The sequence below is a fragment of the Ascaphus truei genome, chromosome 3, assembly GCF_040206685.1.
Source record: "Ascaphus truei isolate aAscTru1 chromosome 3, aAscTru1.hap1, whole genome shotgun sequence".
Lineage (NCBI taxonomy): Eukaryota > Metazoa > Chordata > Amphibia > Anura > Ascaphidae > Ascaphus > Ascaphus truei.
The window spans coordinates 352,409,083-352,433,567 of NC_134485.1; the positions used below are offsets into that span (position 1 = coordinate 352,409,083).

General features: G+C 40.8%; 1 protein-coding gene across 5 annotated transcripts in view; it reads left to right on the top strand.

Moving 5' to 3' along the window:
- Positions 1-24,485, top strand: part of FNDC3A (fibronectin type III domain containing 3A) — a 220,193-nt gene that overhangs the window by 28,772 nt on the left and 166,936 nt on the right. For 3 of the 5 annotated variants that reach the window (XM_075591924.1, XM_075591926.1, XM_075591925.1), the window contains exon 2: positions 8,559-8,693. In XM_075591924.1, coding sequence (XP_075448039.1) covers positions 8,580-8,693 — 114 coding nt within the window. In that variant the 5' untranslated portion in view covers positions 8,559-8,579. Of the gene's footprint in view, positions 1-6,454; positions 6,557-8,558; positions 8,694-24,485 lie in introns of those variants that run through there. The other 2 variants (XM_075591927.1, XM_075591930.1) reach the window with 2 other exon arrangements.

Consider the following 24,485-nt stretch of genomic DNA (forward strand, 5'->3'; position numbering starts at 1 on the left):
CGTAGCCAAGGATGCTTGCACTAAATTCATCACTGCGTGGTCCCCAACGCCCATAAGGCTACCGGGCAACACAAGCCGACCCGAGCCGCTGCCAGCGCCCACTTACAAAATTCTGCCATCCGTTCTTGGCGTTGAAGGGGGACGCAACCTTTGTGGCAATTCGGGCCGATCCTCATCTTCCTCCATTGCCAGTTCCGCGTCGTCGAACCACGCGGGGGGCCTCACCTGCAGGCAAGGATGCTGCGATCCTAGCAGGGGTGCCCTGCATCACCAACTAGCCGCCACACGCCGCCTTGCTCTCCTACCGCCTGCAACCGCTGCAGGCGGCCGATTTGCACCGACGCCGCCCGCAACTGCTGCAGGCGGCCGTCTTGGTCTCCCACCGCCTGCAGCGCAGGCAGCCCTCTCAAACTCACTGCACCTGCCACGGTGGTGGGCAGCCGTCTTGCCACCACACCGCCCCCAATTGCTGTGGGTGGCCGTCCTGTGCCCTTCCGTGACGCTCTGCCACAAGAGGCTGCTGCCCTGCGCCCCTCCGTGAGTGCCATCATTATACATAGTACTTTGCAATTGGAGCTTATGCACTACTACAAAATACACAGCATACTCATTTTAGAGTTGAGAGCACTAATGCTTGTTCTTTAGTTGGTGCGTGCACGTGGCGCACACTTTTTGTGTGTACAGTGCATGCTGCAGGGAGCGACAGGTTTGTGTTTGTGTGTGTGTGTATATATATATTTATATGTAGATTGTGTTATTAATTTATTATATATTTTTAAAATAAAGACTCGTTGTGTAAAATAAAAATAAATTATTAACATTGTATACACATACATATATTACAGTGGTGGTAGCGGCGCAAATACTTACTTTTTGAGTCTTCCCCGCTATCGCCCGGCTCCACGACCGTGCGCGCGCGGCCCTAGCATACAATGGCTGGCTAACCACAGCTAACTATAACTGCCCCACTATATTACGGGCCTAACATGAGGTGTAAACACACAGAACCCGTACCGAAAAGAGCAAAGAATCTGTGATTATTAAAAATCTGCTCTATACAAACTTGCTTTATGCAACTGTTGCCCATAATGTTGAATGAAGGCATGAAATATTTTTCCACAGTTCTAGGTTTGTTAAATGATTTAAGTACTTTACTATAAAAAATGGCATTGATATTAGATACTACCCCATGTGTGCAGTTTCTCAGAGGCTTCATTAATAGCGTCCTTGGATTATTTTAAGTGTTGTTTTAAAGGAAGCGTTCTTGAAATTGTCTGCCTGCATTAGTGCTAATACACACACAATGTTCTGTACATACTATAGAAAGAAAGGGGTAAGCTGAATAGTAATTTTGCTACAGGATCTGTTCTACAGGCAAGGCTGCAGTTCTCCCTACTCGTGTTGTTGCTGCTGTCTCCCACTTCGCTTTTTCTTTCCTTTTGTAGGGGGTTCCCGGAGCTATGTGCTATTTTCTTCTCCTGGGAACCTTTGGTTCCACAAATACATGCCGATAAAGGTAGAGCCGGTTACCTTGCCAATCACGAGAAACAAAATGGCGGTTTAAATACCTTACACCCCTCTTATCAATAGGAAGCTGAAACCTCATCTGTCTGAGGGCAGGGAAATGGTGGTACTGCTCCTTTTTATATTTTTTTGCAAGGAGCCCCCTTCTCTGAATATAGAAATGCTGTGAAGCTAGTGGTGGATTGGGAGAACAGGAATAATCAGTTGTAGAGTATATAACCTCCCTTCATTTAAAAGTCCTTATAAGGGACATTAATGGTGCTCTCAGCAGAAAGGATGCCTGCCGGTCCTGCCCGTGTGCATATATCCAGTTCAACAATCGTGTGCCTTTGTGATTTCCACTAGGATCTGTTTGATGCAAATGGGACTTGTGCCAAAAGATGGAGCTCAACTTTGGCACAAGTTATCTTGGATCACGTGGAAGGTCACTGACGGAGCACTACATAAGATCATAGGGTTACATGCTGGAAGGTCTCTGTGACTTTTTGTGCAAGTGGTTGGGTATAGGTTATTTTATAAGTGAAATGAAATACAATGGTAGATGGTACCAGTTTTTATAGTACTGAATATATTGCTATAATTTTTGGAAGAAAAAGTCCAAGTCCGAATTGCACTTTAAATTTATATAAGTGTAATTTGCAATATTGAAATCCGGGTTGGGCCACCAAAAAAACAAAGACTGCAGGAGAACCAATCGACTGGCAGCTTAGGTAATTAGTTTTCAATAAAGGTAATCAAAGGCTGCATATATTAAAAGCAAAAATTACATATATATTTTTTAAAGTGTTACCTTGATGCCTCTTTAAAATCTGCACTCTGGTTCTCTTTAAAGCTGCAGTTCAAGCATGGATGGGCACCAGGGTTTTATTCTTTCCTGAGTCACTAACTGGTGAATTTACCGGTAGTACTTACTGTTTTTTAAGGGGTATTTAAATAGCCTTCAAATAGGAACCCATAACCAATGATATTGCAGCTTCCTATTGATTTGAGATTTGACAACCATTTTGTTTCCCCCCTGAAAATAGTAGTATTTAGCTCAAGGTGAACCCCTGGTTAACATCCTTTAAATGGGGGCAAAAAGTAAAGCGTAGGAGGAATTGTTCCTTTAAGGGCTTCTTGAAGGTGGCACTGCATGTAGAGGGAAAGCAGTGCGCTTGATTTGCGTTAACGTACTATTGAAGTCTACTGATAATTAGCAGATTTAGTCTGTAAAATGCTTTCAGCATTAGGTTGCTGTCAGCTAAACGTTGCTCATGTCTGTATCCATGCAGTGAACTTCATGGGCTCTTTGTTTTTGCAGCCTTTAGCCATATGGTCTTCCAGTCCAGTTAAACGATTGTAATTTTTGTTCAATGCCGCAGTGCAACTTTGTGTAACCCCAATGGAATGAATGTGTAACTGCTGAGAACTTAATAACGTTTGTTTTTTGGTAATGGAAGTAAGGGAGGGAGAGAGCCTGATCCCTCTCCCCCTGTTCTTGTTGAGGTTGTTTTGGCATGCTGTGAAGCTGTGTGTGTTTGTGACTAACTTGGTAACATTTAATCTAATTATAAGAAGCTTTGGCGGGTTAAAAACTGCATAGAAATGCTCACGTACATTTTGCGTGATGTTTGCAAGAATAGTGCCTGCTTGTTTCAGTGTTGTGTTCAAGTATCACGGCCATAAAAGCATAAGGTGTTTACAGCTGTGAGTTTGAATGTTGCAGAGTGACACTGTCAGTCAGTACATATCCTTGTGTTTACCAAGTAACCGGTTTTTCTTGTTAGGTAAAGTCTGCCATTACAATCCTGTGCTTTCGCTTTGTGTTTTGTAAGGGACGTGACACTTCGGTAGTTTTGGCATTAACTCCTGCTCTGCTCTGACTGCTAAAGAAAATTTCGGGAGATGCAGAATAGTTATTTTTGACATTTATTAGCTCTTGTCACTATGGTAATAGAGACATTCGTTGAAAAGCCACCAAAGCCTTTTGCAGGGCCATTGCAGCCAGGGATTACAGCTTCTCACCTCCCCCACGGTCAGACTCCTGTCTGCCCCACTATTCGTCTGTAGCCCCGGACCCCTTGGGCTCTTAGGACCCCCTTACCTCTGCGGTGGCTGCGGGTGCTGCCGGAGGTGTGCGGCAATGTCCGGCGGGTGCTGGGAGTTCTAAGGGACAGCCAGTGGTTGCGCAGGGTGAGCGCATCGCCGGAGACTCCCGGCAGCTCCCGTGCAGGGCGATGCCATCTTGCGAGTTCGCGCATGCGCAGTTGGAGCTCCGGCCATTACAAGTTGCGCATGAGCAAGGACAAGCGCGCGAAGCACTAGCCAACCAGGGAAGGCTCTTGGAAGGGACTATAAGTCCCATGAGCCTCGAGCGCACTACATGACGCCAGGGAGCCAATAGTAGTGCAGGGATCTTGGCAGGCTCTAGGGAGATAGATTTTGCGTGGTGCAGACCGTGCCAGGAGACACTAGGGGAAGGTGGTGAGGGTGCAGGGGTCAGTGACCCACTGCATTAGGCCAGCAGCCCCCTAGGCCCCAGTTAGGCCCTGAGCCATATATAGGTTGTGGTGCTTTAGGGACAGGCCCTAGGTTAGGGATCCTGCCCCTTAGTGTTATACTCAGTACAGTAGGGACACAGCGAACGCTGCGCTTCCCACCAAGAGGCTTGGGATCAGGCCTACTCCGCAGAGAGAGCGGGACTATACTCCGGGTGGACTGCCCTGACAGATCATCACGCTGGTGGAACCGGACGTCGCCCAGGAGGTCGTCAGATCCTTTGTAAAGATCTTTGAACGCCCAGGTGCCGTCGCACTGGGCAGGTATCGTTACACATGTGCACCAACTGAGTACTCACACATAGTGGCAGCGCTGACCACGGGACAAGGGTTTTACTGTGGACACAGTGTGGGGAGGTAAACAGTGGTGGGAAGAAGTTACACTCATTTGGAGGTGGGAGTGTTTTATTGTTGGGAATTTATAGAGTATAAGCGTTATATACATGTACAGTAAAGGTTATTCTTGCTTTATCATACCAATTGTGTGTTATTGGGTTGTGTCCTGTGAGGGGCTCCTCCCGCTCTGTCGGGATTCCTCTCAGGTGGAGGCGTTGCACCATGAGATTGCGAGAAAAAAAATATATAAATATATATAGACAACAGATTGCCTTCCCAGCAGGGAAAGCAAAGAAACAGCACTCAGTAGTATGTAGCAAAAAGATTGTATTCAAACCACATGACAGCACATGTGTAAACCAACGTTTCGGTCCACTAAGGACCTTCTTCAGGGCCCTCCCAATGCCAGGGTCTTTTCATGGTGACCTTTTTTCGAGCCCCTTAAATGTAGTCTGAGGACCCCAGGTTAGACAAAACACTGGTGTCCACCTTGGAATTGTTGTGTATGACTGGTGACTGGCAATTTGCTGAACTTGTCAATATACCAAGATAAAATATGTTTGCCAAAAGAGTCTGAGCAGTAGTATCTCTTATTTCTTATTATCTCTTACTGTACATGCAATGTCTTGTATATCACGTATAACCTTTCTCACTTAATGTAACTATGTATTTGAACCAAGTATTTGTCATCATAACTCTGTGCCCAGGACATACTTGAAAACGAGAGAGCAACTCTCAATGTATTACGTCCTGGTAAAACATTTTATAAATAAATTGTAGTACTATTTAACTCTTGTGTAGTACTGTTTTGTGTTATATGGAGTTATAAGATAAAATTAATAACTCCCATAAATGGTTAATAAGTCTACAGTAAAAAAAAAAGGTGCAGTGATACATCTACAATCTGCAGAGCTTGTGACAATGTTGATGAAGGGGGTTTCTGCCCACAAAGGACTGTGATAAATGAGCCCTGTAACATCCTGGTGTAAATGTGCAGCAGTTATGTACCAGCCTCATTATGGAGTGATTTATGCTCATCATTAGACACCAGGAAAATGCCTAGAGAGTAAATATTTAAGCAAAGGCATTGTGCATAGCTATGCTGAAAAGATCACATTAAAGTACTTTGCAAAGTGCTTACAATTTGTAGTTAAAATCAAGGACAGAACATAGAACACAGATACACAGTAAAGTACATATATATATTATATATATATATATATATATATATATGTGTGTATATATATATATGTATATATATGTGTATATATATATATGTATATGTGTATCTAAACTAAAAACATATGGTCATTTAGTTTGATTCTTTGGCCAAAGTATCTTAAGCCTGCACACCAAACGCCAAGGTAGACCAAATCTGTGCAGGTCCTAACACTAATCAAATTCTTAACCTGTATAATACCAGGAAGAAAACTTTATAATAAAGCTGTTGTGATTAGCTGCATAGTTATTAGTTTGAAGCTCTTATTTACCTGTATAATACCAGGAAAAGCTGTGTATCTGTGTCATTGGAAGTAGCATTGGGCTCTGTCTGTGTTCTATGTTCTGTCCTTGATTTTAACTATATATTGCCATGCCCAGTAGCACTCCGTTATGACACTCATATGCAAATATATATATTGTGGTTACTTTGGGGGTATATAAATTAGGAGCTTACTGGTTTTCTCTGTTTTGCTTAGAATTGTAGTTTGAGCAGTGTGTTTCACTCCACTTCCTGCCTTGGTGAAGCTACCACCTTTAGTATTGCAAGAGTGTGCGTGGACCTGCAGAAAAGGAACAGGGTCTACCAAATGTAGCATAAGTTGTGTGAATCCTACTAGTTATACTCCAATTGTGCCTTTTCATCTTTATTTGATTCAAATAAGTAATTTCAAGTCATATGTTAGGAAATGATTTCATTTATTTAAGTTATTTTAAGTAAATGGCTTTAAAAAGAAACCTACAGTAGTATACAATAAAAATCTAGAAATGCATAAACTGAAAAGACTTGTATATACTGTACATTTCTTAAAAGGCAGAAATGTTACTGTAATCCTCAGAAAATGTCTGCAGAAAATGCCGGAAATCAAAGCGTTCAAGAACAATCACAACTGCTGTTTTTCTAAAAAGAGATCCGTGATTTAGACGGCAAAACCAATACAGTATGAGAGTAAATATTAATAATAGGCTGAGATTTACTATCTTGAAAAAATGAACGTAATCAGCAGAAAATGGCCTTAAAAGAATCCATGTTGAAAGCAAAAAAAAATCTTGCTGAAAGATTTGATACAGAGTAAAATGTAATAATTTTGAATGTGAAATCAATGTCTCTATCCCCACAGGAACCTTTCAGCAATAGCCTTTCTTCCAAGTTACATCTTTATCATCCCAAAAATGTATTATGTGACCATCTGAATTCCTGCTGAAACAATATTTTTAGCACTGTGGGACAAATTATTAAGCAACGTTTCTTCTTCAATTATTTGTCCATATGGAAAATAACTTTATTGCAAGTTTCCTTTTCATATCAGTAGTTTTCAAGGTATTGCAGTGATCTTGAGGCTAAAAAAACAGCTGTTACCAAGAAGTATTATTTATTTGCTTTCACGGTCCATAAACTTTGGAGAACTGCAGCTTTATCAAATGCTCAAACACTAGCTGTTAGTAAAATGTAAATATTAAGAATTGGTTATCAGTTTCAAGCAATTAACTTTATTTAATGTGAACTTTAGGCAAGCAAACTGCAAATGTAGAAAATAAATGATTAAAGTGTGTGCGTGTCTGTCCAGGTGTTACCACCCATTATATGCATTGTGGATTTCTTTGACATATATCTATATGGTCTGTGAATATTCTGAATTAATCCAAATGCATGTGAGATTGTTTGTGTTTAAGGGCAGATTGTACATGTATGTTTACTAAGGCTTTTGTGTCCGTTCTGCGATCATATTCCTGCTTTCCCCGCTTGGCAAGAAAAGGTGTCTCATGCGTACATGATGAAGATAGTAATTTATTTCATATATAACTTTGCATGTAAACTGCACTGTACAAAATAGGAGCAGCAGCAGCAATGCCTCCATTTGGGGAGTTATTTTGCATAATCTGAATTGGAGATCTATTCTATTCTTGGCTCTGGGGATCCCTGTTCCCAAAAAAATATATTTTATTTTTATATGCCTGTAAAATGAATACAAATCAAAGATGGCCGCCAGCGTTGTCCACGTCATGCTCAAAGACATTGCAGCTTCCTGTAGACCCGTGGAAGTAATGATGGCAGAAATATTGATTTCCAAGAATTGACTGGAAACACCAGCACAAAAAGGGATACATATATTGGGAACCGGGATGTCCCCAGAGATTAAATAGACGTAAAAAGGGTGCAGTTCAGCTCCCTCAGCCCGCCACCCCAAAATAAATTCTGTAGAAAAATGAGAAAGGAAAAAAAAAGAAAAAAAAATCGTAAGGGGGCATTGTTGTTCTAAGGTCACATAGTCAATAAACACACAGATACCAAACAAGCTCTGAGAAACCACAAACATTACTACATTATTATTATTTCCAAAGTGCCAAAAATACACGGTGCAATACCAATATATTCTCTTAAAAAAGGGTCATTTAGTTTAACCCTTTGGCCAAAACGTCTTAAGCCTGCTGCCACATCAAGGCATGACCGTTTGCAGGTCCTAACACTCCCTGAGTTACAATTATTTTTTTACCTGTATAATTACAGGAAGAAGGACCTGCATTGGATCTGTCGTAACCCAGCAAAATGAAACTGACCTGCCAACTTGAAAAGTGGGAAGGGGCGAGCTTGAACCTTGGGGGGGAGGGGCCACTATCCTCCCAAAAACAGCTGAGACCAGCTGCACATAGTTAATAAACACACAGATACCCAACAAGATCTGAGAAACCCCAAACATTACCACATAATATATATGTATTTGTGTCAAAAGGAGTGCTAGTGGGCATGGCTAATTGATAAAAGGTCACATAGCCAACCCTGGTTGTCACAGAGGGTTGATAATTTTGTAGGCTAGCTAGCTTTTTAGCTGCTACTTTGCAATATATTGAAGTAAAGGGATTAAAGTAATTGTTGCTCACTTTATATGTATGATGGGTATTTATTAAAACGAGTGCCATTTTTTTTCTTCTCCTTTTATTCAGCGTTTGAAGACTATCTTGTAGATGTATGTTTTATCCATGATGGAAGATCACCATCCTCCACCACTGGACAGCTCTCAGCTACTAACTACTGAGATTCTACCTGCTCCCATTGTTAATGGGGATGGAGCCCAACAGGTAAGAACAAGGAAACCTTTATCTGTTCAAAGTTGTGTCTGTGTTCTTTGGATAGTCATTGACTTACCTCATAGAAGTTGGGCCAACCCAGTTATTAGTGGTTACCTACAAGACTACTTTCCTACAAATTTCCCTCTGAAAATGTTCACAAAGAAAGCATTGTGCTATATAGAAAAATGTTTGCCAGTTGTTATTATTATGGGTCGTGCGTAAAGAACCAAGAACAAAATGGATGTTGATTTAAAAAAAAAAAAAAAAAAAACCTGATTAGAGCTGGAGAGTCCCATGGCGCCAAATCACTCTATTTTAAGCTCCGGGGACCCCCCACTCCCCGAGATACTTCATTGTAGCTGCGGGTGCACTTCCTGTTTTATTTTTTGAAGATGGTGCTGGCGGGTAACCATGACATTGCACCTTCATATTGCTCAGTTTGGTGGCCATTTTGTTTCCTTGGAATGGGGGCCAGAAGACCAGCCGCTAAACTGAAAGTATCTGTAGAACTGGGGTGGTCCCTACAGCTGAAAATAAAGCGGGTGAGCGCTGGAGGACTCCCCGTGTTAAATCATGTTTTAACAAAAACTATTACAGTCTCTATCTCTCTATCTCTCTCTATATACTGAATGCACAGTAAGGCTAATGCAGCAATGAAAAATAAATATTTTTTAAATTTTGGATTGTTAATTGTTCTACAGACGAGCCAACGAGTATTCTAAAACTTGCCTTAAACTAGCCAGGTACATGTGGGGACATTTCAGTGACATTTCTGCAGAGGCTAATGGCCCATCGGATTAACACAGCATGGTTCCCTGGCAGTCCCATTCAGTTTGAATTGGACTGCCAGGGACCCCCGCTGTTAATCCGATGGGCCATTAGTCTCTGCAGAAATGTCACTGAAATGTTGCAGCATGTACCTGGGTCTTTTTGGTAATTGCCACTGGTTTGTTTTAGAATAACCGTCGTCACTACAGTATATACACACTAATATGTAAAATACAAGAGTTTACACATTCTAATGGAACGGTAGGGAAGTGCAGATTTGCACCGTGAACACCATAAAAAGATAGTTTTCATCATGAAGCCTCATAATTGTCTGGTGAGACTGTCACAATTTAATAGATGGACAACACCAAATACAGAAATGTGTGAGGGAGGGGGGTTCAAAAACTGAGATTTGCCATACAATGGCCTGTTAATCATTGATTTGGTGTTGGTTATTATCCCTCATGAGGCAAGTCAATAGTATGCTAAACATGTTTCTCAAAGTGGCATCAGCCATAACTCAGAGCAGTGCTCTATGTACTGTGCATATTTGCAGCTAGGTGTAAATTGGTCTTGTAGTAAAAAAATATATAGTCGGCTACCTACAGGACACTACTGATCTGCTGGACAAGTTAGCTGCTATTGGTCTTTTTCCAGAAGGAACCATTATGGTTGCGATTCCCCACAAAGATGGTACAGTATAGCAGCATGCCAAGAATATCTTGAGCATCAAGATCTACCCACAGAGGCTATTCTACAATTAACCAAATTCATACTTGCACAAAATTAGTTCTCATTCTGTGAGGACATCTACTTTCAATGTGACAGCTATGCACACAAAGATGGCCTCTCACTACGCATATTTGTTTATGGCAAAGTTTGAAAATTATTTCTTGTCCACCTGCAGCACTAAATACCTATCTTATTTCTGCTGCATAGATGATATTCTGATTATTTGGACTGCCACTGAACAGAATTTTATCCAATTTCATGAATGGTTTAATGAACTCCATCCCCAAATTAGCCTAAAACTGAGCCATTCCTACACACTAATTTTCTTGACACCACAATCCATATAAAGGACTAGAAAATGCATCCCGATGCCACAAACACACTGACTGACCTACATACTTAAGGTATGTCTGCTTCCACCCCAGACATAGAGAACACTCATTTATAGCTAAGCCATAAGGAACGGCCAGACCTGCTCAGATGCTACAGACTGGGACGAGCATCTTGATATACTGGGAGGAACTTCATAAATCATGGTCACAACCCCAGGATTGCAGAAAACCAAATACACAGAGGCACCAGCATGCACAGATAATACCTCTTTAAATACAAATCGAAACAGGAAGAAAACCGGGTACCATTAAAGATGCAAAGTTGTTACCTACAATACCTAACTGTGCAGAATAACTAAAGATTTACAATCAACCCTCCATAAAGATGACATTGAAATCTTTGCAGAACCACCCCATCTCTCCTACAGACAACCACCAAACTTCAGACAACTTCTTGTAAGGAGCTCCTTGTCCCAGCCTATGAGTCAACCCAAAAAATGTGTGACCTGCTCACACATTGTAACCACAGACCGGATACCTACAGTATACCACACACATCAGGAATATAACATTCTAGAATCCTTCACCTTTGCCTCATCCAACGTTATATACATAATAACATATACACCATGCACACAACAAGGTGGAATATAGGTGAAAGCACAAAGCATAGAAAAAAAGAATAAACCTGAATCACCATTAATCATTTTAAAATAAATAAATATACACCTGTACGGGGAACACTTTCGCAGCCCCAATCATAATATCATGGACGTGAAAATTACAATTATCAAGGGTAATTTCAGAAGTCGGAGAGAGAGAAAAACATAGAAATATAAACTTTTGCAAACTTTTGATACATTGAATAAGACTTCATATTTATGAAATATAAATACAGTATACAGGTGTACCCCGCTTTAAGTACACTCACTTTAAGTACACTCGCGAGTAAGTACATATCGCCCAATTGGCAAACGCCAGCTCACGCATGCGCCTGTCATCACGTTCTGAACAGCAATACCGGCTCCCTACCTGTACCAAAGCTGTGCGCAAGCAGGGAAACTATAGAGCCTGTTACAAATGCGTTATTTACATCAGTTATGCACGTATATTACGATTGCAGTACAGTACATGCATCGATAAGTGGGAAAAGGTAGTGCTTCACTTTAAGTACATTTTCGCTTTACATACATGCTCCGGTCCCATTGCGTACGATAATGCGGGTGTACCTCTGTAATGAGGTATCTCTGTATACGGAAATCCTGCTCACTACACCTCACACCTTTACTCAAATTCCTGATTTATCTAGATGTCCTTTTTATGCATTACTGCGTTACCCTAACCACCTGCTCAGACACCTCATACTCATCGTAATTCCTGCTCAATTTACATTTCCTTTTTCTACATTTCCATGTTACTGGAAGTAGGAAAAGCGGATGGTCACTACTCCTATTAACACTACAAGCTAGTAAAATAAAAATGCTTTATTTAGAAAAAAAGGCTAGACATCATAGTAGAACCACTCTGACGCGTTTCATCCCTAGCATGGGACTTTATCAAAGAGTATATGGTTCAGTACACAGACACATCTTATATACATGTGAGCCACATCTGATTGGTCAAAACCAAATTGGACACAGCAGGTAGTAATAAACACATGAATGAGAACATATTAACACTGGCATGTCTGTAATACAGCAAAAAAAACTCATATCACATGGTGAACTATATAATATACTAACCAAAAAAGAAGAGAAAGAAAGAAAAAATAAAAGAATATATAGAGATTAAAAACAAAGAACATGGTATAATGTCCAACGCAAATAATTAAAAATTCTAAATAAGGAAAAAACATCATGGAAGAGAAGAAAATAATCATGGGAGATAAAGACCAACTATGCATAATTAATACCGTTAGGTATTAATGCAATGGTATAGGTAAGTATAGATAATACAGTAATACAGGTAATATGTTCTCATTCATGTGTTTATTACTACCTGCTGTGTCCAATTTGGTTTTGACCAATCAGATGTGGCTCACATGTATATAAGATGTGTCTGTGTACTGAACCATATACTCTTTGATAAAGTCCCATGCTAGGGATGAAACGCGTCAGAGTGGTTCTACTATGATGTCTAGCCTTTTTTTCTAAATAAAGCATTTTTATTTTACTAGCTTGTAGTGTTACTAGGCGTAGTGAACATCCGCTTTTCCTACTTCCATTTACTCAACTGGTATGGAGCACACAGCAGTCTCTGAGGCTACAGGTGATTATTATCAACACTAAACGGAGGCGGTATCCAGCTGATCTGCACTACGGCAACACCCTGCACGCAATATCCCAAGTCCCAGCACGGCCGTTTGCTTCTGGAGGCAGAACCAGTGAGATCGGAGGGTTGGAGCGCTCTACCCGGGGACCCCAGTGCAGCACAGCCGGTGAGCTCTGTGACACTGCCTACACGTCATCTGCCTTGGTCACAGCGCGGCTGGTTGCCTTGCGGTATAGAGCCCCAGTGTTATTCATGGGCTTGATCGCACTACCCGTGGGACCCCAGTACAGCGCGGCCGTGGCTATCGGTGACGCAGCCCCTACGTCATCAACATCGGTGAGCTGAGGGTTTTGGCATACACGCCAGGCAGCAGATGAGTTGCGGTGTCCATCGGCAGATCAGCGAAAGGAGCACCCGGTTCTTTGATTCCTCTACAGCTGGGATTCCCCTGCCATATACAGGTTGGAGGGGATTTTTTGCTTCATCACATCCCACGGCTGAAAAGGTGGCAGGATTACCGGTCGGGTCAGGTTAGCATTATTGGGACTATTATTGATCAATAGTTGATGTGGCTGCGGTCTCACTGCTTTGTATCTCTGGTTCACATTTGCAATTAACCCCCGACTGGTGTGCCCATACCTTCATAGCCACCTTGACTTTATTCCTTAATACTTATTATTTTACACCTGCCTAAAGACATTCCTAGTTACTCCTGGACAGTGATTGCATTTTTTGCTTGTTTTTTATGATTGCAGCATTGGAACATTGGGGTACACTCTCCATTTTTTCTATTCTACATTTCCATGTTACTTTGTGTATCACACTCATTTACATGTGTATATCCAGACTTACTAGGATGCAATTTTTATATAAATGACATGCGTTTTCAGCTCTTATTAATAATAAAAAAAAACATCTGCCTGAAAAAGGGAACTTTCTGGTGCTGAAAACTTGCCCTCTTTTTTTTTTTAACCACAAGTTAGCTATTAAAGATTTTTATTTATTTTATTTATAAAAATGTTTTACGAGGAAGTAATACATTGAGTTAGCTCTCATTTTCAAGTATGTCCTGGGCACACAGTTATAATAATACATGGTTACATTAAAAGAACAGGGGTTATACTGTCAATTCATAGACATTTCATGGACAGATATACAGCTCAACCCCATTATAGCACGATCCGCTACAACGCGGATCTGCTTATAATGCGGTCTGAGCGTGGCTCCTGATTAAAAAACATCTCCATAGTTATATATATATATTATAGCATTCAATGCTTTATTGCTAATGTACACATACATACATACACACACAGACACCTCCCCCTACACTAATAATTTTACCATACCATGTAGGAATCAAACCCATGACCCTTCCTACACTAGTAGCAATTCTCTTGCTGCTACACCATAGGATTGGTGTGATGTCATTGACTCTATAAACAAACTTAACTTCTACTGCAAAGTTTGTTTATAGAGTCAATGACATCACACCAATCCTATGATGTAGAAGATAGAGAATGCTACTAGTGTATGAAGGGTCATGGGTTCGATGCCTTCATGGTATGGTATAATTTATAAATTATTAATTTATATAATAATTTATAAATGATAAAATAAATAAAATAATAATTTATAAATTATACATTATAATTAAAATAAAATTATTTACCATACCATGCAGGAATCAAACCCATTGACACACTGGTAGCAATTCTCTAGCTGCTACACTATAGGATTGGTGTGATGTCATTGACTCTATAAACAAACGTAACTTCTACTGCACAGTACTGGAAGGCACTAAGAACTGTTAAATAACTCTATATCCTCATAGCGGTGACATTGGGATATCTGCAGCATTCTATAAAGGGGTGGTCCTGATTGTATGAGAATGAATGAAGGACAGCAGAATGCTTCAATGAAGCTGCTTGACACTTTTTTTTTTTTAATTAGACAAGTGTTGTTAAATATTTTTTTTTAAACGTAATATTTCCATGGTAAAAAGGCTTAAAATGGTTTTTACAATTTGTATTTAAAGTGATGAGGCCACCAGTCCTCAAAGCCTTCGTTAAATTGTTAGATGTGCTCTTTTGTTGACAGAGCAATTATGATTCCACCACCAAACAGATAAACATAAGTAGTTTAAGTGCTTGAATCCAGCATTCTGAACAAAGAGATCCATATTTATTTACAACATACAAATAAGTAAGAAAAAAAAAGTTCCTTTCAAGGGGCAATCCCTCCTAGAGGCAAAGTGTACTAATAGCAGTGACACGTTTATATTAGAAACATTTAGAAACGTAGTATCTTTTTTGGCGCTCTGATAATCACAGGGGGGGATAAAGGTAACACTCGAATCAGTACTACTCCCTATATTTAGAGGCCCTTAGGAAGAAATGCAAAGTTTAATTTCCAAGGAAACAAAATAAAACAAATCTATGCTTTTAGCCAGGTGAGGGTAGTTGAAGGAATCCAATTAGATTGTTAATTTGTTAACAAAAAGTTATTTTTTGGCTGGTTGTGCGCTTTAATGGTGATTTAAAAAAAAAAATGTCTAATGATGCAAATTACACAGAGGGTGTGGTATCCATTAAACCACAATAGTGCTGGGCACTGGCACATGGAAACTCACCACAATGGTTTCCATGCAACATTTTTTTTTATGACTGAAGCACTTATTCCCATGACCTGTTATTTATATTATTTGTTATTTATATGATTATCACTTGTATTACTACTGTGAAGCGCTATGTACATTATGGCGCTATATAAATAAAGACCTACAATACAATACAACAGTGCCAACAAACACTAAAATTGAAACCACAACCTATGAAAATTTGTTATAGGAGTTTGCGGGGGGTGGGGGGGTTGTTTGAGGAGGGAGGTTTTTTTCTTATGCAGGTGGCATTTGGGGGGTTTGTTGATTTGAGGGGGGGAGGATGTTTAGGATGTTTGCTGAGCAGGGTGGAGCGAGTTTCTCAGGTGCAAGATACACTGGCGACACACTTTATTCGAGCTCGGCTAGTCCCACGAATTCGGGTATACCCGGGTATATTGAGGTTTGTGACTGTTTTCTGCCCGAGTGCATTTAGGTATTTTCCAAGCAGGGATTGAAGCATTTTATTCCCGCTGGCTGCAATACTGCACAGTATATATATATATACTGCATTACAATTCATGAATTTATGCCATCTGGTAGACACGCGAAGCATTGCAGCCTATTAAATCCTAATCATTATCATTTAACAGATCAGCCGCCCGTCAGCCAGGCATGAACCCAGGCTGGGAAGGCAAACACAACGGGGCTTGTCAGAGGTAAGGAGCGGCGCATTCCAGGTATCTGCCAGGTACATACTGGGTATTTGCTCGAATAAAGTGTGTCGGTGCAGTAGTGACACACACTGGGTTAAGAGGACTCCCAGGATGAGGTAGGAATAAAGGTCCAGGAGTTTGTGACCCTGTGGTCCTCTTCTGCCAAGGGAGAGGAGATCCGTATGCTTCTTTGCAGCTGCTGCATGCTTTCTCTCGTAGAGCTGCTGCCAGATGCTCCCCATTCGGGACCTTTGCCCCCAGTACTCCACCGCCATAATTACTGAACACAGGACGAATCGCCGCAAGTCACATCGCCGTCACCGACAGCGCCGCAGGGCACCTCTGACGCAAAGGACACTCGGCGCGGCCGCCAGCAGTGGGATATTCAAAAATGTGTCCTGCCTGCTGATGGCTGCGCTGTGTCCTGCACGTCGGAGTATTGTAATGTACTTTTGGATATTTTTGAAAATGAATTTTTTAAATTAAACTTGCATATTTAGTTGGCGTTTATTTATTTCTCAACCATATATACATATATTATTTTTTTTTTTTTTACTATCTGACAGAGTAGTGTTCCAAAGGGGCCAGACCACAAAATATTACCTTAGCATGAGCAAACTGTGCAAGGGCCACTAGTTTCAGACCCCTGGTCTAAGGCTTCGTCTCTGGTGGCCACGGCTGTGCGTGCGCGCTGCACACAAAGTACAGCCCTCTATGGGGCAGGCCCCAGTCAGCGTGTGCGCGCGCACAAGCCACGATACGCGACCGCCTTTGCCAAAAGACAAGATTTTTGTCTTTTTGGCGCGGCATCCGAGCATTGGCCACGTCATGGCGGTGGTTGCCACGTCCCCCCGTCCCCCTCCTGTCGAATCTCCTGCTCTTCACTGGAAGCGCAACCGCAGACTACAGGTCGCGGCTGAAACTGGTGCACACGCTGCCAGGTGCTCCGGCGTGAGCGTGCACGCAGTGACTGGGGCTGTAGCCTAAGGACTGAAGGAGTAGCTTTGTTTTAAGAATGGCACCTAAGAGGCTTTTGGGGCTGGTGACTCATTGTGCCTGCGCACACTATCAGAGCGATATCATAATGATCAAAGGCTAACCAACTGAAACAGCAGGACTGTGGTGGGTGGAAGTGGGGCAGAGAGATCAAATGCCGTAATTATTCAACTTTAAAACAGCCTTTTTGTTTTGTTTTTTTAATATATAAATCTCTACAAGAGCTTATTCTGACCTTACTTTCATGTTGTGCAATCATGTCATTTCTTTTTTCATTTCTTTGATGCTAATCATATTATTTAACAAAGAACAGCGAATGTTACAGACAACATATGCTACAACATTTGTTACCACCTGGGTACATAATGCTATGTTTCTCGGAAGTATTATTTTGATTGACACATTTCCCCAGCAGTCTCATTACCACTTGTGATGATATACACTGCAAACAATTATACGCATGATAGATGATCTCAAAGCCTCCAAGTATTTCTGGCTGTGCTAACAACGTGATGTCATTTCTCATTTCTTTTTCATTTCTTCTAATGTCTTATTATGAGATATAAAGTGGGACGAGGGAATTGGGGGAGAGTTCACAGACCCAGATTTAATTCATTATGACATGAAATAAACCTTTCACATATTTGAACCTTTATAAAAGCACATAGTGCTTCAGGGTCTCTGAGCTGACATCATTCACTGAAATAAATAAAAAAAATGTTTTTTTTATTTTTTTTCCAAAATAGCACCAACAAGCGAAGTAAATGTCCGCAGTGCTGGGGAATTAGGAAATGTAAAATTATTGTTTTTTTAAGCCACAAAAGCTCAGATCTACATTCTTAACAGTGCACATTAAGTCTCACTAAGTGCACTTAAGTCTCCGCGAGGACAAAAGGACAAGCAGATCCTGTTTGGACTGTAAGTGCAGAAGGAGAGAGCACCTCTCGGCTCTAAACCACCTCCATTTCTTGGTTCATCATAGCATGATACTGAGGCCAGAGGGGATCCCTAGCTCAGAAGTACTGCTAAGGCCATCAGAACCTATATTGCAAACCATAAGGTTCTGGCTTGCTCCTTCATGCCCCAACCAGCTACCACCCCCCCACCCCCCTCTCCTTTCCTTTCCCAACAACAAGCTGCAAAGGCGAACCAATAACCTGGTACTCGTCATAGGCACCTCTGCTGATCCTAAGCAAATAATGTATTTCCACAGCAAAGGGCCCTTCCAGTAACATACCAGGGGCCCAATGCAATTGTTAGCACTTTATTCCAGAACGAGAATGTAGAAGATGCAAATACAAGTACAATTATACAAAAGTGTGTGTGTGTGTGTGTGTGTGTGTGTGTCTCTGACCACTGTTCACTGACTTGAGCTGCTCAGCGTAATAATTTAGTAGGCACACTTTCTCAACTATTCTTTTCCCCTTAATAATTAATAACTATAAACGAGCACAAAATCGATATCCATACTCAACTGTATTTTGGGGGGAAAAACAGATGTAGGCTTTGATCGTATTCTAAATATTAACTTGCGAGTTATCTATGACATTACTTTGATTACTTTCTGCCAATAAACATTGTTGCGAGTCGATGCCCTGATCATATGACTAATACAAATTGATCTGCTCTGATATACCTCACACATTGTCCTGAGCATTGCCTTGAAAGAAATCATCTTGGAGAAATTATTACTACAACTAGGACAGCATTGCCTGAGGTGAGATTACAATATTAAAACTCATGACTCATCAAAATAAGAAATGCGCTTGCAAACATCCCATGTTAACATGTAACATTCCTACTGGCTCCACTACACAGGCTACTCAGATTTTGCCTTCCTTTAAAATAAAAAATAAAAAAATAAAAAGGTTAGCTGAAAACTAAACCTAAATAAATACAACTGATGCAAGAAGTTGATTTATAGTGCAGCAGCCCCACTTAGCAAGTGTATGGAATTTGTAATAATGCAAGCACTCACCTAACACTACACTTGTGCTTAAGTTCAAAGGAGCAAACCATGCAATATCCTACTTTTTTTTTTCTTCCAATAAATCAGTTCTGTTGTATTAAAGTAATAATATCCCTGAAGAAGGGCAATACTGGCCAATAATGCCCTGCTCTGAGGGGATTATTACTATTAAAGGCTAAATGTAGGCTTATTTTTTTATGGGGGGGGGGAAGAAACAGACACTTTTGTAGTCATATTGATTTTTTCAGCATGATTGTCTACATTCTTATGCTTTTACTGAACGTTTATTAAAAGGAAATTGTACATATACACAACCCTATATATATATATATATATATATATATATATATATATATATATATATAAATATATATATATATATATATATATATATATATATATATATATATATATATATATATATATATATTTTTATATTTATTAACACACATACCCAGCAAGCTCAAACGCCCACACCCACCTAATCTTGACTATATGTAATGCCACATAGAGTGCTACTGGGCTGTGGCACATGAATACAGCAAACACAGGGGGTGCCCAGTGCTACGTCCAAATGACAAACCATACATGGTAATACTTACAAGAAATGATGCTTCAGTGTAAATAATAATGCTAATGCTAATAATAATAAAATATGTTTTTTTTAGTTAGAAATTTTGGCCAAAACATCATAAGCTTGCACACCAAATCGTCAAGGTAAACCATAATAAGTGCAAGTCCTACACTACACTGCATTTGTTCCCTATACCTCTGTATGAGGGGGAAGAACCATAATAGATTCATTACCTGCAGCAAGAGGAGAAGATCCACCATTAAAAAGGGGGAGGTGACGTGACACCTCCCCCAGAGCTCACTTCACCTCCCCCTTTAAAAAAAAAAAAAATATATATATATACATAAAAAAAAATATATATATATATATACACACACACACACACACACACACACACACACACACACACACACACACACACACACACACACAGCAGTCCCCCCCTCTATATACACAAACACACTGCAGCCCCCTGTAAACTCACACTGCAGACACGCATACAAAACACTCTGCACACCTCCTCCACCCACAAAACACACACTGAAAACAATGCAGCCCACCTCTGCACCCACAACACACACAACAGACATACAAACCTTTCCCCTCACTCTCCTGTGCAGAGCTCTCTGCAGGCAGGGCGAGGGAGGAGTCAGTGCCTTGCTGGTGGTGCCTCCTGTCCAATCACCACCCCTGTCTAAGAGCTGATCTCACTCTTTGTGAAAGAGAACTGAAAGCCGATTGGCTGAAAAATTTGGCAGGGTGCCAAAAATTCAGGGCCATTACTGATTGGTTAAAATTCTGGGCATTATCCAGAGCAGGGATTTCAATAATGCCTGGAATTTAACAGCTTTAGCCTATAATAGATGATACTTTAATTTTTTTTATTTTACATTTTTGCATATTAATGTAATCTGTTTTTAAGACTGCAGATTTGTTTTTGTTTCAGGTTCTGTGTGTTACTTATTAGATTATTTATTAATCATGTATTGATGTGTTTTTATATGGTTTTTATTTACCCTATGTGCCCTGGTTATGTGTAACATTCAATTATTTATTATCTTAATTGTTTTCTCCCAGTGTTTTTCTAATTGGTTTATGTGCATGTCTATTTAAATCATGTACTTAAGGTTTGTCCAATCAGATTTAAGCTAGCACAGTATTTATATCCTGAATACTCAGGGTGTTTCATTCCCTGCCGAAGTCGGCAAGCGCCCGACAAAACGCGTGGAAATGTGATGTCATCGCGCAAGCACATAGGGTACGTTGTGTTCCGCTGCTAACTAAGGGACTCCTGTATACTGAGATTGCCTCTGGCACCTCGTTTTGATGAGCTGCAAGAGGTGAGACCGTTACCATCTCCCACTGTGCCTGCTTTCACTGTTACTCTGTCTGCAGTCGTTTCTGCTGTGTGAGCGTTCCAGCAGCAGGTCTAAAGGCAACTGGCTTTCAGTGGGTATACATAAAGGTCTCCCCCATCGATCTCAGCTGATCTATACCAGGAGTCTGTGTGTAAAGATACCTTTACGTGAATGTTACTCATTATGTCTTGTAAGGGTGTATTATCTACCTTACTTTTATCTAAATAAATTTTATTTCATCTGTATCATAAAATAATGCACTAGGGGAGTGCGCTTTTCTCTCTTTTTTTTTTTTTTTTTGTCCAGGTATGTAAAACCATGGAATTTAAAGAGGGTGTACTTTCTTTTTCAAACCACTGTATAAAAAAAAATATATATATATATATATATATATATATATATATATATATATATATATATATATATATATATATATATATATACACATGAAGGTCAGTCAGCACACTGTAGTAGAATAGGTTGTAATAGCAGATGCTAGTCCCATAGAGAATAAGTATGATACGAACCATGCGGTCTGCTGTCTCTTTACTGGTCTTTGGATTGGTTCGTATCATATATATATATATATATATATATATATATATATATATATATATATATATATATATATATATATATATATATATATATATATATATATATATATATATATATATATATATATATATATATATATTTTTTTTTTTTTATTATTTATTTATTTGTTTTATACAGTGGTGTGAAAAAGAAAGTACACCCTCTTTGAATTACATGGTTTTACATATCAGGACATAACAATCATCTGTGCCTTAGCAGGTCTTATAATTAGGTAAATATAACCTCAGATGAACAACAACACATGACATATTACTCAGTCATGATTTATTTAACAAAAATAAAGCCAAAATGGAGAAGCCATGTGTGAAAAACTAAGTACACCCTTACTACTTCCATAGGAATTAAGATGCTAAGTAGCAGACAGCTGCTGCTAATCAAATGCCCTTGATTAATTGATCATCAGCAAGTGTGACCACATCTATAAAAGCCGAAGTTTTAGCAGTTTGCTGGTGTGGAGCATTCAGGTGTGTGTTAACTCAATGCCGAGCAGGAAAGACATCAGCAATGATCTTAGAGAAGCAATTGTTGCTGCCCATCAATCTGGGAAGGGTTATAAGGTAATTTCCAAACAATTTGAAGTCCATCATTCTACAGTGAGAAAGATTATTCAAAAGTGGAAAACATTCAAGACTGTTGCCAATCTTCCCAGGAGTGGATGTCCCAGCAAATTCACCCCAAGATCAGACCGTGCAATGCTCAGAGAAATTGCAAAAAACCCAAGAGTTACATCTCAGACTCTACAGGCCTCAGTTAGCATTTTAAATGTTAAAGTTCATGACAGTAAAATTAGAAAAAGACTGAACAAGTATGGTTTGTTTGAAAGGGTTGCCAGGAGAGAGCCTCTTCTCTCTAAAAAGAACATGGCACACGGCTTAGGTTTGCAAAGTTGCATCTGAACAAACCATAAAACTTCTGGAACAATGTCCTTTGGACAGACAAGGCCAAAGTGGAGATGTTTGGCCATAATGCACAGCGCCACGTTTGGCGAAAACAAAACACAGCATATCAGCACAAACGCCTCATACCAACTGTCAAGCACGGTGGTGGAGGGGTGATGATTTGGGCTTGTTTTGCAGCCACAGGACCTTGAGTTGATTTGAGTCAACCATGAACTCCTCTCTATACCAAAGTATTCTAGAGTCAAATGTGAGGCCATCTGTCCGACAGCTAAAGCTTGGCTGAAATTGGGTCATGCAACAGGACAATGATCCCAAGCACACCAGCAATTCTACAACAGAATGGCTGAAAAAGAAAAGAATCAAGGTGTTGCAATGGCCCAGTCAAAGTCCAGATCTCAACCCAATTGAAATGCTGTGGCTGGGCAATTTAGAGAGCTGTGTATAAACAAATGCCCACAAACCTCAATGAACTGAAGCAACGTTGTAAAGAAGAGTGGGCCACAATGTGAGAGACTGATGAAGTAATCGTTTTCTGTATGACTTTAAGTTATTGCTGCTAAAGGTGGTTCTACAAGCTATTGAATCATAAGGTATACTTGGTTTTTCACACATGGCTTCTCCATTTTGGCTTTATTTTTGTTAAATAAATCATGACACGGTGTAATATGTCATGTGTTGTTGTTCATCTGAGGTTGTATTTACCTAATTTTTAGACCTGCTAAGTGTAAGGACCGCTCGCAGCCCTTACCTCCCATGGCTCTCCTCTCCAGCAGGGACTCACGCGCACCCGCTCCTCCTGTCGGAGGCATGTGCAGACTCAGGGCGCATACCGCCACTGCTCCTGGACCGGCGGGGGCGTGCACACGCATGCACCGCCGCGACTGACCTCCGCGAGTGCCAGCAAGTCAGCTGGTCAGCGCAGGCGCCGTTGCGTGTCCCTGTCGAGGTTGCGCTTCACGCGCGCATCAACACACCAGACCTGCAATTACAATGATGCCTGCACACCTGCCCTGCATCCTGCATCCTCCTACCGGTGCTCGACTAACCTCTGACCTCACTCCTGGGTAAGGTTTCCCATTGGCTCCCTCTAGTATATAGCTTCAGTCAGCCCTGGGCTGATTGCTGAGCATATTTTGTGTTTGCCGTGTTTGCTACAAGCTGCTTTGCTTTGTCCTCTTGTTCTTTGAATCTTGACCCCCAGACTTTTACCGGACTCCTGATCTCTGGCATCCTTGGACCTCGGCTTCGGAATTCGACTACTCTGCTCTCTCCTATCCTCGACCCCGGAATTCGACTACTCTCCGCTCTCCAATCTTTACTACGGCAAGTACCTTCTACGATCCTACACTCACTCTCCTGCCATGACCCGGTTAACCCACGACTACGAGCTGCGCAACCCGGACCCGACTGTGCGGCCTAGGTCGGTGTTTTCACATCCCCACCTCAGCCCCGCGGTCCGGCCCTGGTTTGTGGTGAGCACCCGTGACACTAAGGAACAGATGATTGTTATTATGTCCTGATATGTAAAACCATAGAATTCAAAGAGGGTGTACGTTCTTTTTCACACCACTGTGTGTGTGTATATGTATCTATCTATATCTATATCTATCTCTCTATCTCTCTATCCCTACCATAACTTAACTAAGTATGGTAAAACCTATCCCTTGCTTCATTTTTGCATAGCCAGTATAACCAACCCAACACTGAGGAGACCCATTAAGGTCGAAACAGTCTCTGTGGGTGGGTTTGCTGGCTATGCATCTTAACCCTGGTTGTGCTCAGAGCTGTGACCATGCAGCAAGCTTAAGCCTATAGGGAACCATGTTTATGGTTTTGAAGCAAAAGGTGGCACTGTGTGCTCATATGCATATTTCCCAGAATCCCTTTCTGCAGTGAAAGTGCTGTGTGCTGGGTGATAATGGTGAAAGGCGGGGTTGCAGACCTGTCTAAGACATGCAAATGAGCAAAC